The sequence below is a fragment of the Chelmon rostratus genome, chromosome 4, assembly GCF_017976325.1.
Source record: "Chelmon rostratus isolate fCheRos1 chromosome 4, fCheRos1.pri, whole genome shotgun sequence".
In the NCBI taxonomy this organism is placed as follows: Eukaryota; Metazoa; Chordata; class Actinopteri; order Chaetodontiformes; family Chaetodontidae; genus Chelmon; species Chelmon rostratus.
Genome location: NC_055661.1, coordinates 8,703,949 through 8,720,074, shown reverse-complemented (window position 1 = coordinate 8,720,074; position 16,126 = coordinate 8,703,949). Strand labels below are relative to the sequence as shown.

General features: G+C 42.8%; 1 protein-coding gene across 1 annotated transcript in view; it reads left to right on the top strand.

Annotated features, from left to right (window-relative positions):
- Positions 1 to 16,126, top strand: part of lrrc7 (leucine rich repeat containing 7) — a 40,290-nt gene that overhangs the window by 9,931 nt on the left and 14,233 nt on the right. The window contains exons 8-25 of the mRNA XM_041935289.1: positions 101 to 164; positions 824 to 898; positions 1,019 to 1,163; positions 1,769 to 1,841; positions 2,106 to 2,123; positions 4,862 to 4,991; positions 5,496 to 5,611; positions 5,893 to 5,962; positions 7,371 to 7,470; positions 7,653 to 7,777; positions 8,468 to 8,710; positions 8,975 to 9,097; positions 9,629 to 9,740; positions 11,234 to 11,447; positions 12,955 to 13,458; positions 14,575 to 14,799; positions 14,914 to 15,148; positions 15,523 to 15,873. Of these exons, the coding sequence (XP_041791223.1) occupies positions 101 to 164; positions 824 to 898; positions 1,019 to 1,163; positions 1,769 to 1,841; positions 2,106 to 2,123; positions 4,862 to 4,991; positions 5,496 to 5,611; positions 5,893 to 5,962; positions 7,371 to 7,470; positions 7,653 to 7,777; positions 8,468 to 8,710; positions 8,975 to 9,097; positions 9,629 to 9,740; positions 11,234 to 11,447; positions 12,955 to 13,458; positions 14,575 to 14,799; positions 14,914 to 15,148; positions 15,523 to 15,873 (2,923 nt within the window). The remainder of the gene's footprint in view (positions 1 to 100; positions 165 to 823; positions 899 to 1,018; positions 1,164 to 1,768; positions 1,842 to 2,105; positions 2,124 to 4,861; positions 4,992 to 5,495; positions 5,612 to 5,892; positions 5,963 to 7,370; positions 7,471 to 7,652; positions 7,778 to 8,467; positions 8,711 to 8,974; positions 9,098 to 9,628; positions 9,741 to 11,233; positions 11,448 to 12,954; positions 13,459 to 14,574; positions 14,800 to 14,913; positions 15,149 to 15,522; positions 15,874 to 16,126) is intronic.

The window sequence follows — 16,126 nt, the reverse complement described above, 5'->3', positions numbered from 1 at the left end:
TAAGTATTAAAGGCTGTGGAGTACATTGATCTGGTGTGTAGATGTCTGCAGTGTATGAAAATATCAAATGTAGATTCGTCACCATGTTCTCTCCTCTCAGGTCCATCCACAGACTGACACAGCTGGAGAGGTTGGATCTGGGTAGCAATGAATTCTCTGATGTGGTGAGACTGATCGCTGCCATGTTCAGCAAGTTCATGTTGAAATGCAGCATAAATTGTTTAACATTGCAATCATCCTTTGTGATCACAGGAAGCTAATTTGAAGCTCTTTGTAATCATATGTGTGTTTGCTAGTTGAGCACTATTCTTTTGTAAAGAGATGAGCAGAAAAAAGGTGAAGGAGGGTGGGGGGTGGGGGGATAAACACAGATGCTGTGTCCTATTTTAGGGGTCGCTGCCTCCAAAGTTCGCATTTCAAAACTCAATGCGGCATATGGTAAGTCCTCTGTAGGCCCTCCCTTCAGTTGGACCCTGAAATGGGACACAGCGACATGATGGAGGAAGGAGGGGTCAGACAGGAAGTCGGCTGTGACAGGAGTAGGTTGGCTCTGTGGTCTGCTTCCTGCCAAGAGCGAGAAAGCACGGAGGGAGAGATTGCCAGACTCACCCACTCCGCCAATATTTTTATCATATTTATGCCAAAGACTTGGTCTGAAGATGCACTCAAGTTATTTTTTTGGGATGTTCACAACAGTGCAGAGATGCTGTCCTTTGTTAATGAATAATTCAGTTGTTTTCGTAAAAATAGCTGCATAACTTAATATTTGTTGATCTATATTCAGTCGCTATATGCTGATATGATTCCTCTGTTTGCATGTTAGCCGGAGGTGTTGGAGCAGATCCACAACCTGAAAGAGCTGTGGCTGGATAACAACTCTCTACAGTCTATACCAGGGGTAAGAACAGTGGAAAAAAACAAAACAGCGCTGGAGATATTTGACTGACTTTCAGATTTTTGCTCATGTTTCTCTTCTCTGTCATTCAATTCCTTCCTCTCCTCGTCCTCCCCGCTGCAGTCGCTAGGAAAGCTTCGTCAGTTGCGGTATTTGGACTTAGCTAAGAATCGTATTGAGACGTTGGACACGGATATTTCAGGCTGTGAGGCCTTAGAGGACCTGCTGCTCTCCTCCAACATGCTGCAGCACCTCCCTGACACTATAGGTACACACACAAAGACACACACAGTCTTTCTCCCAAGTTGATCCACCTGTTTAATTCCTGATGGGGCTGTCTGTGGTGGCACTGGGGGTGTCTTAGGTGAGAGGTGGTAGCTTTACAGATAACTAAATGAAGTACAAGGCTGCTGTTGTTCTGTACATTTCCCATGAAAAGACAAAAGCCAAAGATGTAAATCTTTACAACAGAAAAAGGTCATTTACTAAAACAGCTGGATGCTGTAGTGGTTTGGGTTTTTTTTTTTGCATTTGTGTGAGACTATTTTGAGACTCTGATTAATATGCATTTGGTGCGCTGGGGCATATTTATGGCAGCAGGATGGTGTATGTGGGACTGACTCAAAATAAACTGCAGTGTTCACTGTAATGAAAGGACACTGACGGGTTTTTAGTCGTGAGCTGTTTCCACTCGTTAGTGAGGTCCGATCATTGTCGGCTGTGGTCTTTTAATGCGACAAATTCACAATAAGAAAAATAGAACGTCAGAGCTGAGAGCAGATTCATTCGAAGAGCACAACAAGAGAACAACTTTGCATGTTTGTGTGTGTGTGTGTGTGTCGATGTCAATGTGTGTGTTTGCATGTTGTGCAGGAATGTTGAAGAAGCTGACAACACTGAAGGTAGATGACAACCAGCTGACCTCACTGCCTAACACCATTGGGAGGTAAGAAACCCGTACACACACACACACACACACACACACACACACACACACACAAAGAAAGAAAAACTAATAATAAAGCCAAGTAGCCTTTTGCTTGATTTTGATTTGAACACCTTCAGCTGTATTGTGTCAGATTTTCTCAGCAGGTTTATCTTTGGTGGGTTGTTGTTTTCCTGTTGTATTACTGTTAGTTGCTGTGTTGTTATGCTGGCTGATGATTGGGGGGTTCTGTGTGTTGTGTTTGCTGCGTTGCTGTGGCGTTAGTGCGAAGCCCAAGCAAGGGTGAGTAACATTAGCCTACTGGATCCAGGGGTGCGTTCGGAGACAGACAGATGTTCAACTGCGTTACAGATACAAACGCATGGAGCTGTGGGAAATTACATGCAAACATGAACTTTTGTCAATATTTGGACTTAATATTTGAATAAAATCTTCTCTTGATTGGAAATATACCATATCAGCTCCCTAAAACCTACAGGGTCGAGACAGAAATGATTGCATGTAAAATAATACTTTGTTTCTAATAATTAATAATTGTTTTTATGATAATCCATCACAGCCCAGATTCAATCACAGACTTGAGATTGGTTGCTTTTAAAATTTGATGAATATTTGTTGAATTGAGCAGAAACATTTTTGAAAGGAAACACACTGTGAATTCAGAAGTATTGTCATTTCATCTCTGTAAACTTTAGAGATTGTTTATAAGAATACATCTCTGCTCACATTATTGGTTTATTGATTGGTAGCAAGATAATCCAAACAAGGCCGACAGCAACTTGAATAAGAAATCAGTGTGAACTGGAATAAACTGAACTTCCTTTTTGCTGTTTGAAACAGCTGAGTAGTATCTTGGATCTTACTAAATACAATGTGGATCAGTTCATCTGTGATGGATTACATGTTCAATACACTGAACATGTGCTGTTTAATATTCACTGACATGTCATTGACTTACATGTCACTCTTTGCAACATATTTGTATCTGAACGCTCTGAAAACATTTTGTCTTCCTGAACACATCCCAGGTCTTAGCCTCAATAAGTAGTGCTGTAGATCCATTGCTTCCCCTCTGATTAAACAGAAAACTCCTTCAAAGATCCTTCTCTTACCCCTCTCAGTTTTTAAGTGCTGCTTACTAATGATGACTGTAATCATATTTGTACTCCTCTGTTGCTACATTTCAACAATTCTTTTACATTACTAGACAAGCTTATGTAGTTCAAGTATAAACAGACAAGTGTGTGTATCTGCAGGATTTCTGCCTGTACCTCCACCAGTGCTGTACTGTATTCCCCTCTAGCTGCATCAGTACACCAGGATAAACACTGCATATATTAACAGAGCTGTAATCTATAGTGGATGGAATAGAAATCAATAAGCAATGCTTATATTGCACTTCCTTTTTGTTATTAGCCTTTACTATATTACAGCTACAAATTGGACCACCATGTACATGTGTATGTACACCAGGTAGCTGTAGACTATAATGTGTTAAGGTTCTCCCACTGCCAACATGCAGTATGTGTCAGTTACCATTGCTGTCATTTTGGTTCATTTAGCTGAGTGTGCAAGCAGGGTTTTTTGTTAAGTAGCCGTATCACCAGCCAAAAAAAAAAAAAAAAACATGCACTAAAGCGTGTATGCTCCATACACACAGGCGATTCGAATCAAGAAACTTGTGTCTTTAAGTTGTTATAGCTGGCTGACAGACGGCAGCCAAATAATCATAGGAGTGCTGTTAAAAAGTCAGATTTGACACACACAACTCTAGCTGTGGGAGAAGTAGGATACACTTCAGTTTTTTTAGACACACAATGCTGGTAAGAAAATACCAAACTAACTTAAATCGTGATCTACAGTAGTAAATGAAGCTCCTCGCCTCTCTCCTGTTAGACCGTATGGTGGCCCAGATGGTCACGGTCCACTGGGAATAATAATAGCAGACTAATGCAATGTTAACAGTGACAGTACATTAATGTAAAATTGTTGTCTCATTAGCATTAGCCTGCTGTTAGCGTGCTGCTAGGCCAGCGATGGTAGTGAAGGGGGGTGGGGGGGTCAGGGTGTCCTGTAGAGGGCCTGCCGTGGATGCTACTGTGACTGTCGGTTGAGTGGAGAAGCTGAGATCCAGGTTGAAGAATTTCAGACATCAAAGGGGATAAAGGTGGGAAAGAGAGGATGGGTGGCCAACAAATGAGACCAAATTAATGGAGGTTACACCCGACTGAGAGTGATTGGTTGGTTGAGACATAATTGACTGGCTGATTAAAAAATTGGATGATTCTTCAATGTGATGATCTTTTCCTTCTCTCAACACTTTCTTCTTCTGAGTTGTCACTAAAAAGAAAAATTTCCTTTCTTATCATATCATATTATGGGATAAGGCTGGTGTCGATGTATTTTTTTCTTATTGTCAACAAATCTCACTAAAAGGCCAAAACCAACAATGTTTTAGTCCTTCTCTCAATGCTTTGAAACATTCCCACCCTGTCTGTGGCACGCAGCTCCTAGCCCATTCATTCCTACTGAAGAAAAAAAAATACTGTAGTTTTTAGCAAATGTTACCGAAACAGGAGGAAATATTGCATTTATTTGGGACTATTTTCAGCTCCAGTATTACACAGCAGCAGGCTGGTGTATGTGGGATTGACTCAAAATAAACTATATTTGTTCATGGTAATGAAGCAACATGTGCAACTTGTGGCTCACTGATGTGTTTTTAATATTTTCTGGACAACCATGGAGCTCTGTCGCACAGAGGAGTAAATTACTTTGGATGCACAGGCAATAGTTGATAGTGGGATGAATTCATTCTTGATTCAGTCTTTTTCTGGCACTTGTTGACAATAGGAAAAATCAAATATGGCAAAAATGCCACCCTCATCCATTAGAACTCATGTCTGATCTAAGGTTGCAGCAGAGATTTTGCAGCCGGCAGAATAATTTCCTTTCTTTTTTCTTTCTTTCCGTCATTTTCTCTGCAACTCTACATTTCTGCCTCTGTTCCTGTCACCCAGTCTGTCTCTGTTGGAGGAGTTGGACTGTAGTTGTAATGAGCTGGAGTCGTTGCCTCCCACTATCGGCTACCTGCACAGCCTGAGGACCTTCGCTGCCGACGAGAACTTCCTCTCAGAGCTGCCGCGGGAGGTAGGAAGATCAGCATGTGATGAATACTTATATATCCTCACTGCAGTGCTGCCACTGACATTATTTAGAACTGAAATGATTAGTTGATCCATGGAAAATTTATTGGCAAATATGTTGATAATCTATTAATTGCTAAGTAATTTTTAAGCATAAATTTACTGTTTCCAGCATCTAAATTGTGACAGTGTGCTGGCTTTCATTGTTCTTTGTGACAGTAAATAGAACCTTTCTAGGTTTTCTATTGTTGGTCAGACAAAAGAAGCAATTAGTGGTGTCACCTTGAGCTCTGGGAAATGATTTTCTGACATTTTATAGACTAAACCATTAATGGAGGAAGGTGCAGCCCTCATATTCTTCATTCACAGTACTGTAACGTAGCTTGTTTAAAGGTGTCCTTCATGCAGTAGATCAGATCTGTTATCTGGCGGCTTCTGTGTGTGTGTGTGTGTGTGTGTGTGTGTGTGTGTGTGTGTGTGTGTGCGCGTGCGTGCGTGTGTGCTTCAGATCGGTAACTGTAAGAACGTAACGGTAATGTCACTGCGGTCCAACAAACTGGAGTTTCTTCCTGATGAGATCGGACAGATGACCAAACTACGAGTCCTGAACCTTAGTGACAACAGGTACACACACACACACACACACATGCACACACACATGCACACACACGCAGGCAAAAGATGAAACTATGACTCATTAGTGACAATAGGTACACACACACAAACATGCAGGCAACACTTTCTCAATGGCCATCTTGGTCGTGTGGCTGCTCTCACGACCTGCAGTTGCCATGGGAATGAGTGAGTGTGTTGCCATGGTTACGTGCTCTGCAGGCTGTACAGTGCGTGGGCAGAGGAAACGTCTCTCTTTGCGTTCTCACCCTCCCTCTGTGTGTCTCTCTCAGGTTAAAGAATCTACCGTTCACCTTTACAAAGCTGAAGGACCTGGCAGCTCTCTGGCTTTCTGACAATCAGGTATCTCTCTCCTCCCACACTCTCACAGAGACTGTACCAGCTTACGAGCGTACAGCACGAACACACACAGCTAATGTATATACATACTAATCACGGAGCCAGGTGTTAACTTGACACAGGCTTTTTGTAAATAAAGGATTTCATTGCTTCCTCCCTCTGTTTCATATTAAAAGTCCTTTCTGTGGAGCAAGGGGTGATTATGTGTTATTTGCTCTGAAGACTTTTATTGTGAAACATCTGCAGGAAGTGTCAAGTTTTACTTCCAGCGGTGTGATAAGTATGATGTGCATACGCTACATTGTACTGAATGTACCACACCTGCCACTATTTTGTAGTACTGGTGATTTTTTTTTTGTCCTCACTTTTTTCCCCCTCAGTCAAGAAATCAACTCTCTGCTCTTTCAAAATCAGCATCTGTAAAGAGAATTCAAACAGGCTTCCTGACACTACCTGCTATTTAACACAGTGTGTACATTCAGTATGCTCCGTACAGGATCAGTTATTACTTTGTTGTCAATTATACTATTGTTCACGATGCAAAAAATATTCTTCATGACATGACACAAAGCTTGGTGTAAAGTTTTATCAAATTTGGTAAATGGCATTGAAATCTAATAGATGTGACAACACATTATGCTTACTGAAGTGGTAAGACGAAAGCAAATTTAAAATTAAAATGCAATTTGTGACATGGTCCTACATTTACATTTGAAATTGGCACTTGTGTATTTTTGCATATTCTGCAACAAAATTTAAACCCAGATTCAGTCAAGTCATCTGCACCTGCCACTTCATGCAACTGGCAACTTCATCAGATTCCCCATTCAAATGCCAACCACACTGAGTGTTTACGAGTGGTTCTCTTTCATTTATATACAAAACCCCAAAGTGAAAATGTTGGATTCATTCATTTTAACTTTCTGTGTGCAATAACATTTACAATTCCATCACATTACCATTTTAATAGATATTAATCAGTGTTTTATGAGATGAACATGCAAATTAAGGAGACATTTGACGATTCATTTGACTCGCTGATTGCAGATGTCAAAATTCAAATTGTTTTACAAATGTAAAGCTGGGAACAGTCTTTCCCCTCCTTGAAATTCAGTTTTATCTTTGGCAAAATTAATTTGCACATTCTCTCTAAGGGATTTACATGAATGCTTTGGCTGTTTTCCTACCTGTCAGTCAGGTTTTATTTCAAGTCAAGGCCTGAATAAAGTTTCCTGTCGCCAATCAGATATTCTAATAACCAATCAGTGAGCAGCATTGCTTTCTGTTTTTCAGAATTAGAGGTAGGATTAGGTTTAGACTAGGAAACACGGAATGAATGTCATCAGATAACATCCCCACATGAATGCTAATATAAATGCGTGTGTGTGTGTGTTTGCGTCTGTGTTTGCAGTCCAAGGCCCTGATCCCACTGCAGACAGAAGCCCACCCCGAAACCAAACAGAAGGTTTTGACCAACTACATGTTTCCTCAGCAGCCGCGACATGATGAGGGTACAAACTGTGTGTATTTATGTGTGTGTGTCTCATGATGTGTAGACATTTAGAAAAAAGGTCACAAAATGTTTTAAGCATGTCTGACAATCTGCAGACCTACTGCATGATAGCAGTTTTAACCCCGTCCTCTCGTCCATGTGTGTGTGTGTGTGTGCCTGCGTGCGTGCATGTGTGTACAGATTACCAGTCGGACAGTGACAGCTTTAATCCTACTCTGTGGGAGGAGCAGAGACAGCAGAGAATGACTGTGGCCTTTGACTTTGAGGACAAGAAAGAAGAGGAAGACAACTCTGGGAAGGTCAAGGTCAGCTCTTTCTCTCTGTGTCTGTCTGTCTGTATGCCTGTCTGTCTGTCTCTCTGTGTGTCAGGAGGGGGTCACATGAGGCCATCAGGGTCCCTATTCGAGTTTTGATAAGACAGTGTTAACTGAACCTTGAGAAGCAACATTAGTTTGTGTTGTAGATGTGCTGCGTCTCAGATTCCAACACAAAGGCTCATGGGTAGTGTTTATAGCCAATTCACATGTGAAAGTGATTATGGGCTTAATATCTGACCCTAACCCTACAGTCTTGTTGAGTGATCTAGGAGACTTTCATATTTTTAAGTTGAGTAATGTAACTTTGAGGTTACCTTTCCAATGAGAATGCACAGTTAGAGAATATATTTCCAGAAATCTGCAGTTCTTCCCAAAGTGCTTTTATATGTCTCCTCTGATTTTAATGGTTTCACAAAGTGTCTGAAACAATATGGAACAGTCAGTATGTCAATGACTATATTCAAACTAGCAGTCATTGGCAAGAAACTAGCAAGACACAACAACTAAACAAGACATGAGCGAAAGGAACATTTGAACAGAATTTTTGATGTCTCGTTTCACATGTGTTGGAGTTTCTTGTAAGCAGACTTTTCTGTGGCGTTCCTGCTCAACATGTCCTCAGTGTGTGACCTTTATTCGCATGTGTGCACTCAACCCATTTCCATTTTTTGTGTGTAGGTGGAGATAAACCTGAAGCGCTACCCGACACCCTACCCAGAGGACCTTAAGAACATGGTAAAGTCAGTGCAAAGCCTTGTTGGTAAAAGCGTACACGCCGGACACGGGCACCAGCACCAGCACCAGCATCAGCACCAGCACCAGCTGAGCACAGGCACCGCCACCTCGGCAGGAACCAACATGGAACACACGCACCTCAGCAAAGAACAATACGAGCCACCGTGGCCCCTGCCTCCTAAAGAGGTAGGAAACACACATGCACGCACACACACACACAAAGTCACACACAAATCTATTCAAAATCACCAAACAGTACTCACTGAGTGTTCAAGGTGCTGGGAAAAAAGTGCAGTGATCATCAGATGCATTTTACAGAGATAAAGGAAGTACATGCACATTCATAAACACTGGCCACCAAACACAACAGTCTCTATTGTGCTGAGATCTGTAGTCGTAAAGGTGTAAGGCAGGCAGCACAAATTATCTGTGTGTGTGTGTGTTTGCCAGGTGACAGACAGAGAGATGCAGGACTTCTCTCAGTCTCAGCTAATGGATCAGGGATCAATGCATAACTCCGGCATCGACATTCCCAAGAGGAAGGACAAAGAGGACCTGACAGAGAGCTCTGAGGTTGTCACACAGTTTATCACACACACACACACACACACACACTCACAAACTATCACAAACATATGCAGTGCATTCAAACAGATCTTGTTGGAGCTTGTTAAGAGGTGCTTGCCCCATTTCATTCACCTTCTAGAGTTAAGTTCATTTTTTATGAAGTCAGTATGTTTCTTTTCTTGAGATGTTTACAGTAACCAGGGTATAACCAAGGACAATGTAGATAAAATGTTTACCTAAACAACGTAGCCATTGATGTCTAGTAGCGTGATGCTACACAGATCACAGCACTACATGGTGTTAGTTGGACAACTAAAAAAGTCATGAATGTATTTATGTCAAAGTTAATGAAGTCTCATAAGCTTATATTCCAATTTATAAATGAAGCGCTTAAAGGCGTCCTGCGTGTACGGTGTGTTTACATTCAGTGTTTCTAACCAAACTAATTCAAACATGTTCAATTAGTTTTCCTTCCTAATTAAGGGTTTTTTCTGACCACCCTGACCCACCCCACCTGTGGGTGTTGTCTTTGCACAGGACTCGATGGGCGGCTCTCCCAACGACATCCGTATCTCTGACATGAGGCCCACCCTGGTGGAGCCACCTATGTACAAACCAAAGGTGGTGCTGCTGGGGAAGGACAAGAAAGGTACTGTCTGATACTGTATGTGTGCAGTGAGATGGAGACAGAGGCGCAGCGAAGCTCGTGCATGTAGACACGTGTGCACACATGCAGTTCACACAGTCATTTAATGTGGTCTGTTGCAAAGCGCTTCAGGGCATGTTGTAATAGTGTCCACTAATTAGTCATGGTGGTAAACAGATTAATTTCGGCACATAACAGAGACCGGCAGGGAATACTGTGAACCTCTCCAGTGAATCTAGATTCCAGCCTGAAGTCTTCAGCTTTTAGCTTTGACCCTTTTTGCTTTGCTTTGCCCAGAAGGCCTCAGTTCCATCAGAGGCAAACTGAAGGCAGGCAAGTTTTATTAATGAGCCCAAAGCTAATTTTGCTGCCCGATCAAAAATCTGCTTTTTTGTTTTAAATAATCCAGAGCCTTAGTCCCATCTACTGAACAAAACAGTTCATTATCTCTTCTCTGTTCAGAGCTCTAATCCAGAGCTCCGTCTTGTAGTCTACTCCTTTGTCAGGGACTAAAGCTCAAACAACTCGTCTGTCTTGGTGAGTGTAAATTCTTAATGAAGGCTCTTGTGGCAAAGTTAATAGGAAAGAAGCTTTTTTTGGTTTGTCTCATCCAGAGTTTAGCAGGTTTCACTCATGACCTGCTGGTTGGAAATTATTGCTGTTTACGCAATAATGCCTCTCTGTAACTGTTGCTTGTTGCAGCTTACTTTCCAGGTCTGTCCTCCTAAAGAGGTTCTTTATTTCAGTGCGACCAGTATGGCTAAATAAAGATCTTAAAAACTGTAAAACCCACCTTTTATATCCAGGCCATGTCTTGCGTCAGTGCAGTGGACTCAATATTGTCCAAACATATAATGAGAGCACTACAAGAATCTGGGTTAAGGGACAGATGATAAGATTCAGAAAGAAATGTGATTCTTCTTCCGCCCAGCATGTGTAGCACAGTAAACAGGCTTCAAGGAAATTCAGCCTAAACATACTTGTGGATACACTTTCTGATGTTGTCTAGTGAGCTGGGCCTAAATAATCCATGTATCATTGCTGTGGATTAGTTATCTGTTGGCAGAAAAGCAAAAATCAGACATGTTTATGTCATGGTATTTAAACACAAAACCATTCAGATGTTGAGTAACTGATTAAATCATCATCAAAACAGAAATTAGCCACGTCTGTTCATTCTTCTGACATATCAGCATTATACAGTCAGAAATCAATCAGCTGTTCACAGAAACTGCTGTCACTGTGGTTTTAAGGCCACCAAAGTGTGCGTTTTGTCAACTGAACATACTCTTATATCACAACCAATACAAGCTTGTCTCTGGGGTTGTGATAAAGAAGACATGGGATATGATGAGATACAGGGTTTTCTTTCCAGACATGAGAAAGACACTTAAGCTGTGGCGACAGATGGCGATCAGAGAGAAGAGGATGTGACATTTTCGCTGAGCAGAGCCGCCTGTCCCTCTCTGTGTCCCTCTGTGTCCGTCTCTGTCCAGAGTCTACAGATGAGGAGGTGGATAAGCTCCACTGTCTGAACCACAGCGGCTCCTCAGCCACCTACTCCGACTACTCTCCCTCACAGGGCTCCTCTGGCTCCTCCAACCCGCCCGCCAACACACACTCACACACGCTCTCTCACACACACCAACACGCTCCTGCCCTGCCGCCCCCCAGCAAGGACCAGGCGCCTCAAACACACTGGACCAACAGGTACACACACACACATGCACACACCTGCTTCGTGTTCAATTTCATCACCATCCCTCCCTCCAACTATCCATCATCTCCTCTTCTCTTTCCATTCCGACCCCCTCCCTTCAATCTCCTCCATCTATCATCCATCTATCCAATTGCTCCATCCGTCCTCTCCTCCCTCCATCTTTCTGTGTCTTTCCCGTCTCTCTGCTCGCTCAGTCAAGGTCAGAGAGACTCATTAGGATGCTGCAGACTTCCGTTCAGGATTCTCCCTCAGCTCCCCTCTCCGTCCAGTCCAGGCTTCAGTACTGTCTAGAGGATTTTTACTCCAACACATAAAAAGAAGCAGACATGACAAATAAACTCTAGCACTCGTGAGAGCGGCTCGGGCCTTCTTCTCAAGTTATCCCCCTGATTGCAGCGCACTTATGATGAAGTTTGACATATCTGGAATGAAAAAGAGTGTTGAAAACTCTATCAGAAAGTGTTTTGAAGCTGTTTTGAGTCCTAACCCGAAATGTTGCAGCTATAAACAACAAGAAACATCTCGACTTACACCACCTGCCATATTCATTCATTTTCGGTGCAGCCTCAACAACACTGAAGATTGGAGCCTGAAGCCTGTAAGGATACTTGAGCGCAATTTTTTTTAGCATCAACACATGATGTAAACATATATTTATGTTAAGAATCCCTTAAATTTGTTTATTTGTTTTTTCCTTGTGACCATAATTTGCACTGAAAAAACTTCATCATCTAGTTAATTATCAGTGGCCAATACAATAAATATGCAAAAACCTAATTATTGTGTTACATATTGGTACAGCTCTAGTTTCCAGTGTCTGTGCAGCTTGAAATGACACGTGTTAATATCACATGTTGATGTAACAGTCATGATGACAGTGAGGTAGATGTTCACATTCATTCCTGTGATCTGGTAGCTAAGGTTGCATATGGACTTTATTAGCTTGTTTATTCTGTTTCCTCTCAGATATTTTGTCTAAGAACAGCAACCTTTTCCTTTCCTCTATCAATGGAATAGTACATCTATGATAATGTAAAAAACCCATTTCTTTATCCTCACTCCTGCCATGCCTCTCCTCATTCTAAGGCGCCCCTGCGGGTTGAAAGCTGGCTTTCGTATTTTTTGACATTAAAGTTGTCATTTCTCATGCCCTGGGGTGATGTACTGATCACAGTGTGCGTACTTGTCCCTTTGTCTGTGTACTTGTGAAACATGCGGTATTTGCAAACTGCAAGTGGCAGTGAGGGGGGTTGAAAGCATTAATATTTTCTGTTCAAGGCTGCTCTCAGAAACATTAATTACGACAAACATGGTTATTGGCCAAATTGATATTTCAGAGAGACATTAGAAAGAGGGAGAGAAAGTTATGCTGTTCCCAGTGCCCACTCTGATTAAATATACAGCACGCAATAATGTAATATGGCAGTTTGGTATAATTCAGTTCATTTTATTATTTGTCACGGCATAATTTGTGTTTAATATTTTGCATTTTTGTAGACTGGCTCAGTCGTTCCCCAAGCCCATTGACTCCAAGCCCCTGCTATCACAGAGAGAAACCCCTCCATCAGGAACCCTGCAGCAGCGCGGAGATCGACGCCCACTGAGCGAGCCTTTTGATTGGTCTGAGGCCCCTCACTATGACAACACAGGTTTTGATGCTGAGGAGTCTCCTCTGGACCCTCCATCCTCTACTGGCAGTCAGGGAAACCCACCGCTGGGCTCCAAACCCCGCAGCCAGTCAACTCACGGGCGTCGCCCCCTCCTCAGGCAAGAGCGAATCGTAGGAGTGCCTCTGGAGCTGGACACTCAGACGCTCCCCTTCCACAGCAACCAACGCTCCACTCCGGACAACGACCCACAGTCCGGACCTCCTACCCAGAATCCATGGCAGAACTGGACCAGAACCCCCAGCCCGCTGGAGGACCGAACGGCTTTTCCCTCCAAACTGGACATGACGCCCACCTGCAGCCCCAACCCTGACCGCAAGGACATAGACTCAAGGTAACTGAATGGTGCTCCAACACAGTTAGACCTGAAATGACCCCCCATGACCCCTGCAGGCTTTTGCAGGTTTTCATCTCAACCAACTATTATGGCAGCAGATGCAATATTTTGACCAGTCTCTCTCTCCTAGATCCAGCAACATTTTCTGATCTTTTCAGTTTTACATAACTGTAAATTCAATAACTTACACTTCTGCAATGCAATTATCAGTATCAATCTGTTTGTAATGGTACTGCAACTTTATAAACTGAAGATTCACTTGAACGAAAGACGTGTTAGTATAAGATCTGTTGTTATGAAGCTGTTGGACCCGTTCTTCACTTCTGATCTCAATGTTACTCACCCTGACCTGGTTCCAGACCTCTGAACAGACACCCACATTTAATCAGCCGTTCAAATAGAATGAATAATTGAATTGAAATGAAACGACAACTTATTAGGCCATAATGACACTGTTGTGCCTGTCTTTGTCTTCTGCTGCCATTGTTAACTCTGAACACTGCTGTAGTCCAGCTCACGTTTTGGGCTCATTAGTGGCACGAGGCAACGCAAGAGCCACTCGCCTCTATAGCTCAAAGAGCTATAGAAGGCGAGTGGCTCGAGCATCTTCCGCCAGAATTTCGGCGCGTAACTAGTCCCGCAGCTTTGAGAAAACCATCGCAAACTATATATCATAACGTGCGGCTCGATCGGGAATGGTGTGCTCTGTCTTTTATAGCTCTTTCGTCAATAATTCGTCAAGTTATTCGCAAAAAAATGTGAAGAATTTATCATTATAAATGAATGGGAAATTTCCTCAAATTTCAGCCTTTTTCAATTGTCCGCTGCTTCGCCATACTTTCTCCTAGAGACTTCATTCAAACTTTAAAACGTAGATAATTTTGTCAGGTCGAAATGAACCTTGGCACATTTTTTGATATCTCTTACGGTTTTCGAGCTATGACCATCTGAAGACCATAAAGTTTCTCAAAAAAAGGCTCCAGGACCAGGCTTGAGAAACAGTGGTATAGATAACACCAGCAGCCCCCTCGTGCCACTGTCAAAATTTCTGTGGCGCCGGAATTGTATAGTATTGATAACACTTCATGACCATCCCTTGTGTTTTGCTCTAAGGCTGGAGCAAGGCGCGGGGCCTCTGCCCGGCAGCTGGACGTACCACAACAACCAGGGGGAGCAGAACAGGAAGGATCAGCTAAGTGTCAGCGGGGGCAACAAGGTGACCGTGGTGATGAGTAAAAGCTCAGACCGCCTGTCCCCCATGATGAGGGAGACGAGATCCAAGTTTAAGAAATCGCAGAGCATCGATGAGATTGACATCGGCTCCTACAAGGTTTACAGGTGAGTTCAGCGTTCTTGTTATTTGTCTTTACAGCAGAAGTATCAACCTGTTGTGTCAGTCGGTCAAGTGCTCAGGAAAATCGTGGCTGATTTCTCTTGCTGGTCTCTCAACAGTATTCCCATGGACAGCTACAGTTCATCCATTGAGCAGCAGACTAGCTTGGACCGTCCGGAGTTGCCCGGTTCTATGGAGCAGACCAACATGGCACGGTCACAGTCTGCCCCCATGTTAGATGAGGATCTGGTCTTCCCAGGACAAGGACCCAGCAACCCGAACCAGCCAGGACAGAACCAAAAACCCGCCATCCCCCAGAAGGCATACCACTTTGACCACAACTACAACCCCCAGGTTAGCAGCTTTTTGACCACATGAGAGCAATGGAGATAGACAGCGAACGCATCTTCAACACATCATCACCTTTTACAATCCCGATTTTAATAAAGTTTGGATGCTGTGAAAAACGTAGATAAAAGAGAATGTGATCATTTGCTAATCGTTTTTGACATATACTCAGTTTAGAACCAAACAAAAACAATATATTCAATGTTTTATCTCATCAGCTGCTTTTAAATGTAAACTAAATCAAAAAGGAAAACTCATCATCTCAGTCATATGCTTTGAATAACATATTCAGCAACGCAGCATGTAAAACAGTTTTGTATGACAGCAACAATGTCTGAAAACTTTTCACAAACTCACTGGTAACAATTCTACCCAATCAGGTGACCATGGACCGTCGGGTCCCTCCCCCCTTCCCCAACACGCCAGATTATGTCAACCACTCATCGAAGGCTTTGGAGTACATCAGCCAACCGGGGAAGACGTTACCCAAGGAGCTGGTGAGCCCTCGGTATCGTGCATATCCACCACTGGAGATGTTTTCTTTCCCCCAATCGCCAATCAACCAGGATGGTCCGCCCAGCCAGCAGCAGCAGCCAATCCCAACACAGCGCTCCAGGCCAGGGTTCTTGAGGAGAGCTGATTCACTGGTGAGCTCTACAGAGCTCGCTTTGTTCCGAAGAGTCCATGAAGCCCAGCAGGAGGCGCTGCAGGAAGCTCAGTACAGACAGCAGGTGGGAGATCTGTTGTTTGTGTAAAAATTAATGAATCAAATGAATAACTTGTTCATCTGTTTAATACTATCCACCAAATCCCCCCCAAAATATGGTTTAATGGAGAGGGTTAGGCCATAACTCTTAGCATAGGAATGTTCCAAATATTACTGCTTTTGTCTTTAAATGGTATAAAATGTGGCCAATAGAGACAAGTTCATTGAAATGTGCTTAATTTACATTTTATTTACATATTTAAAAAGCAGTAGTAACA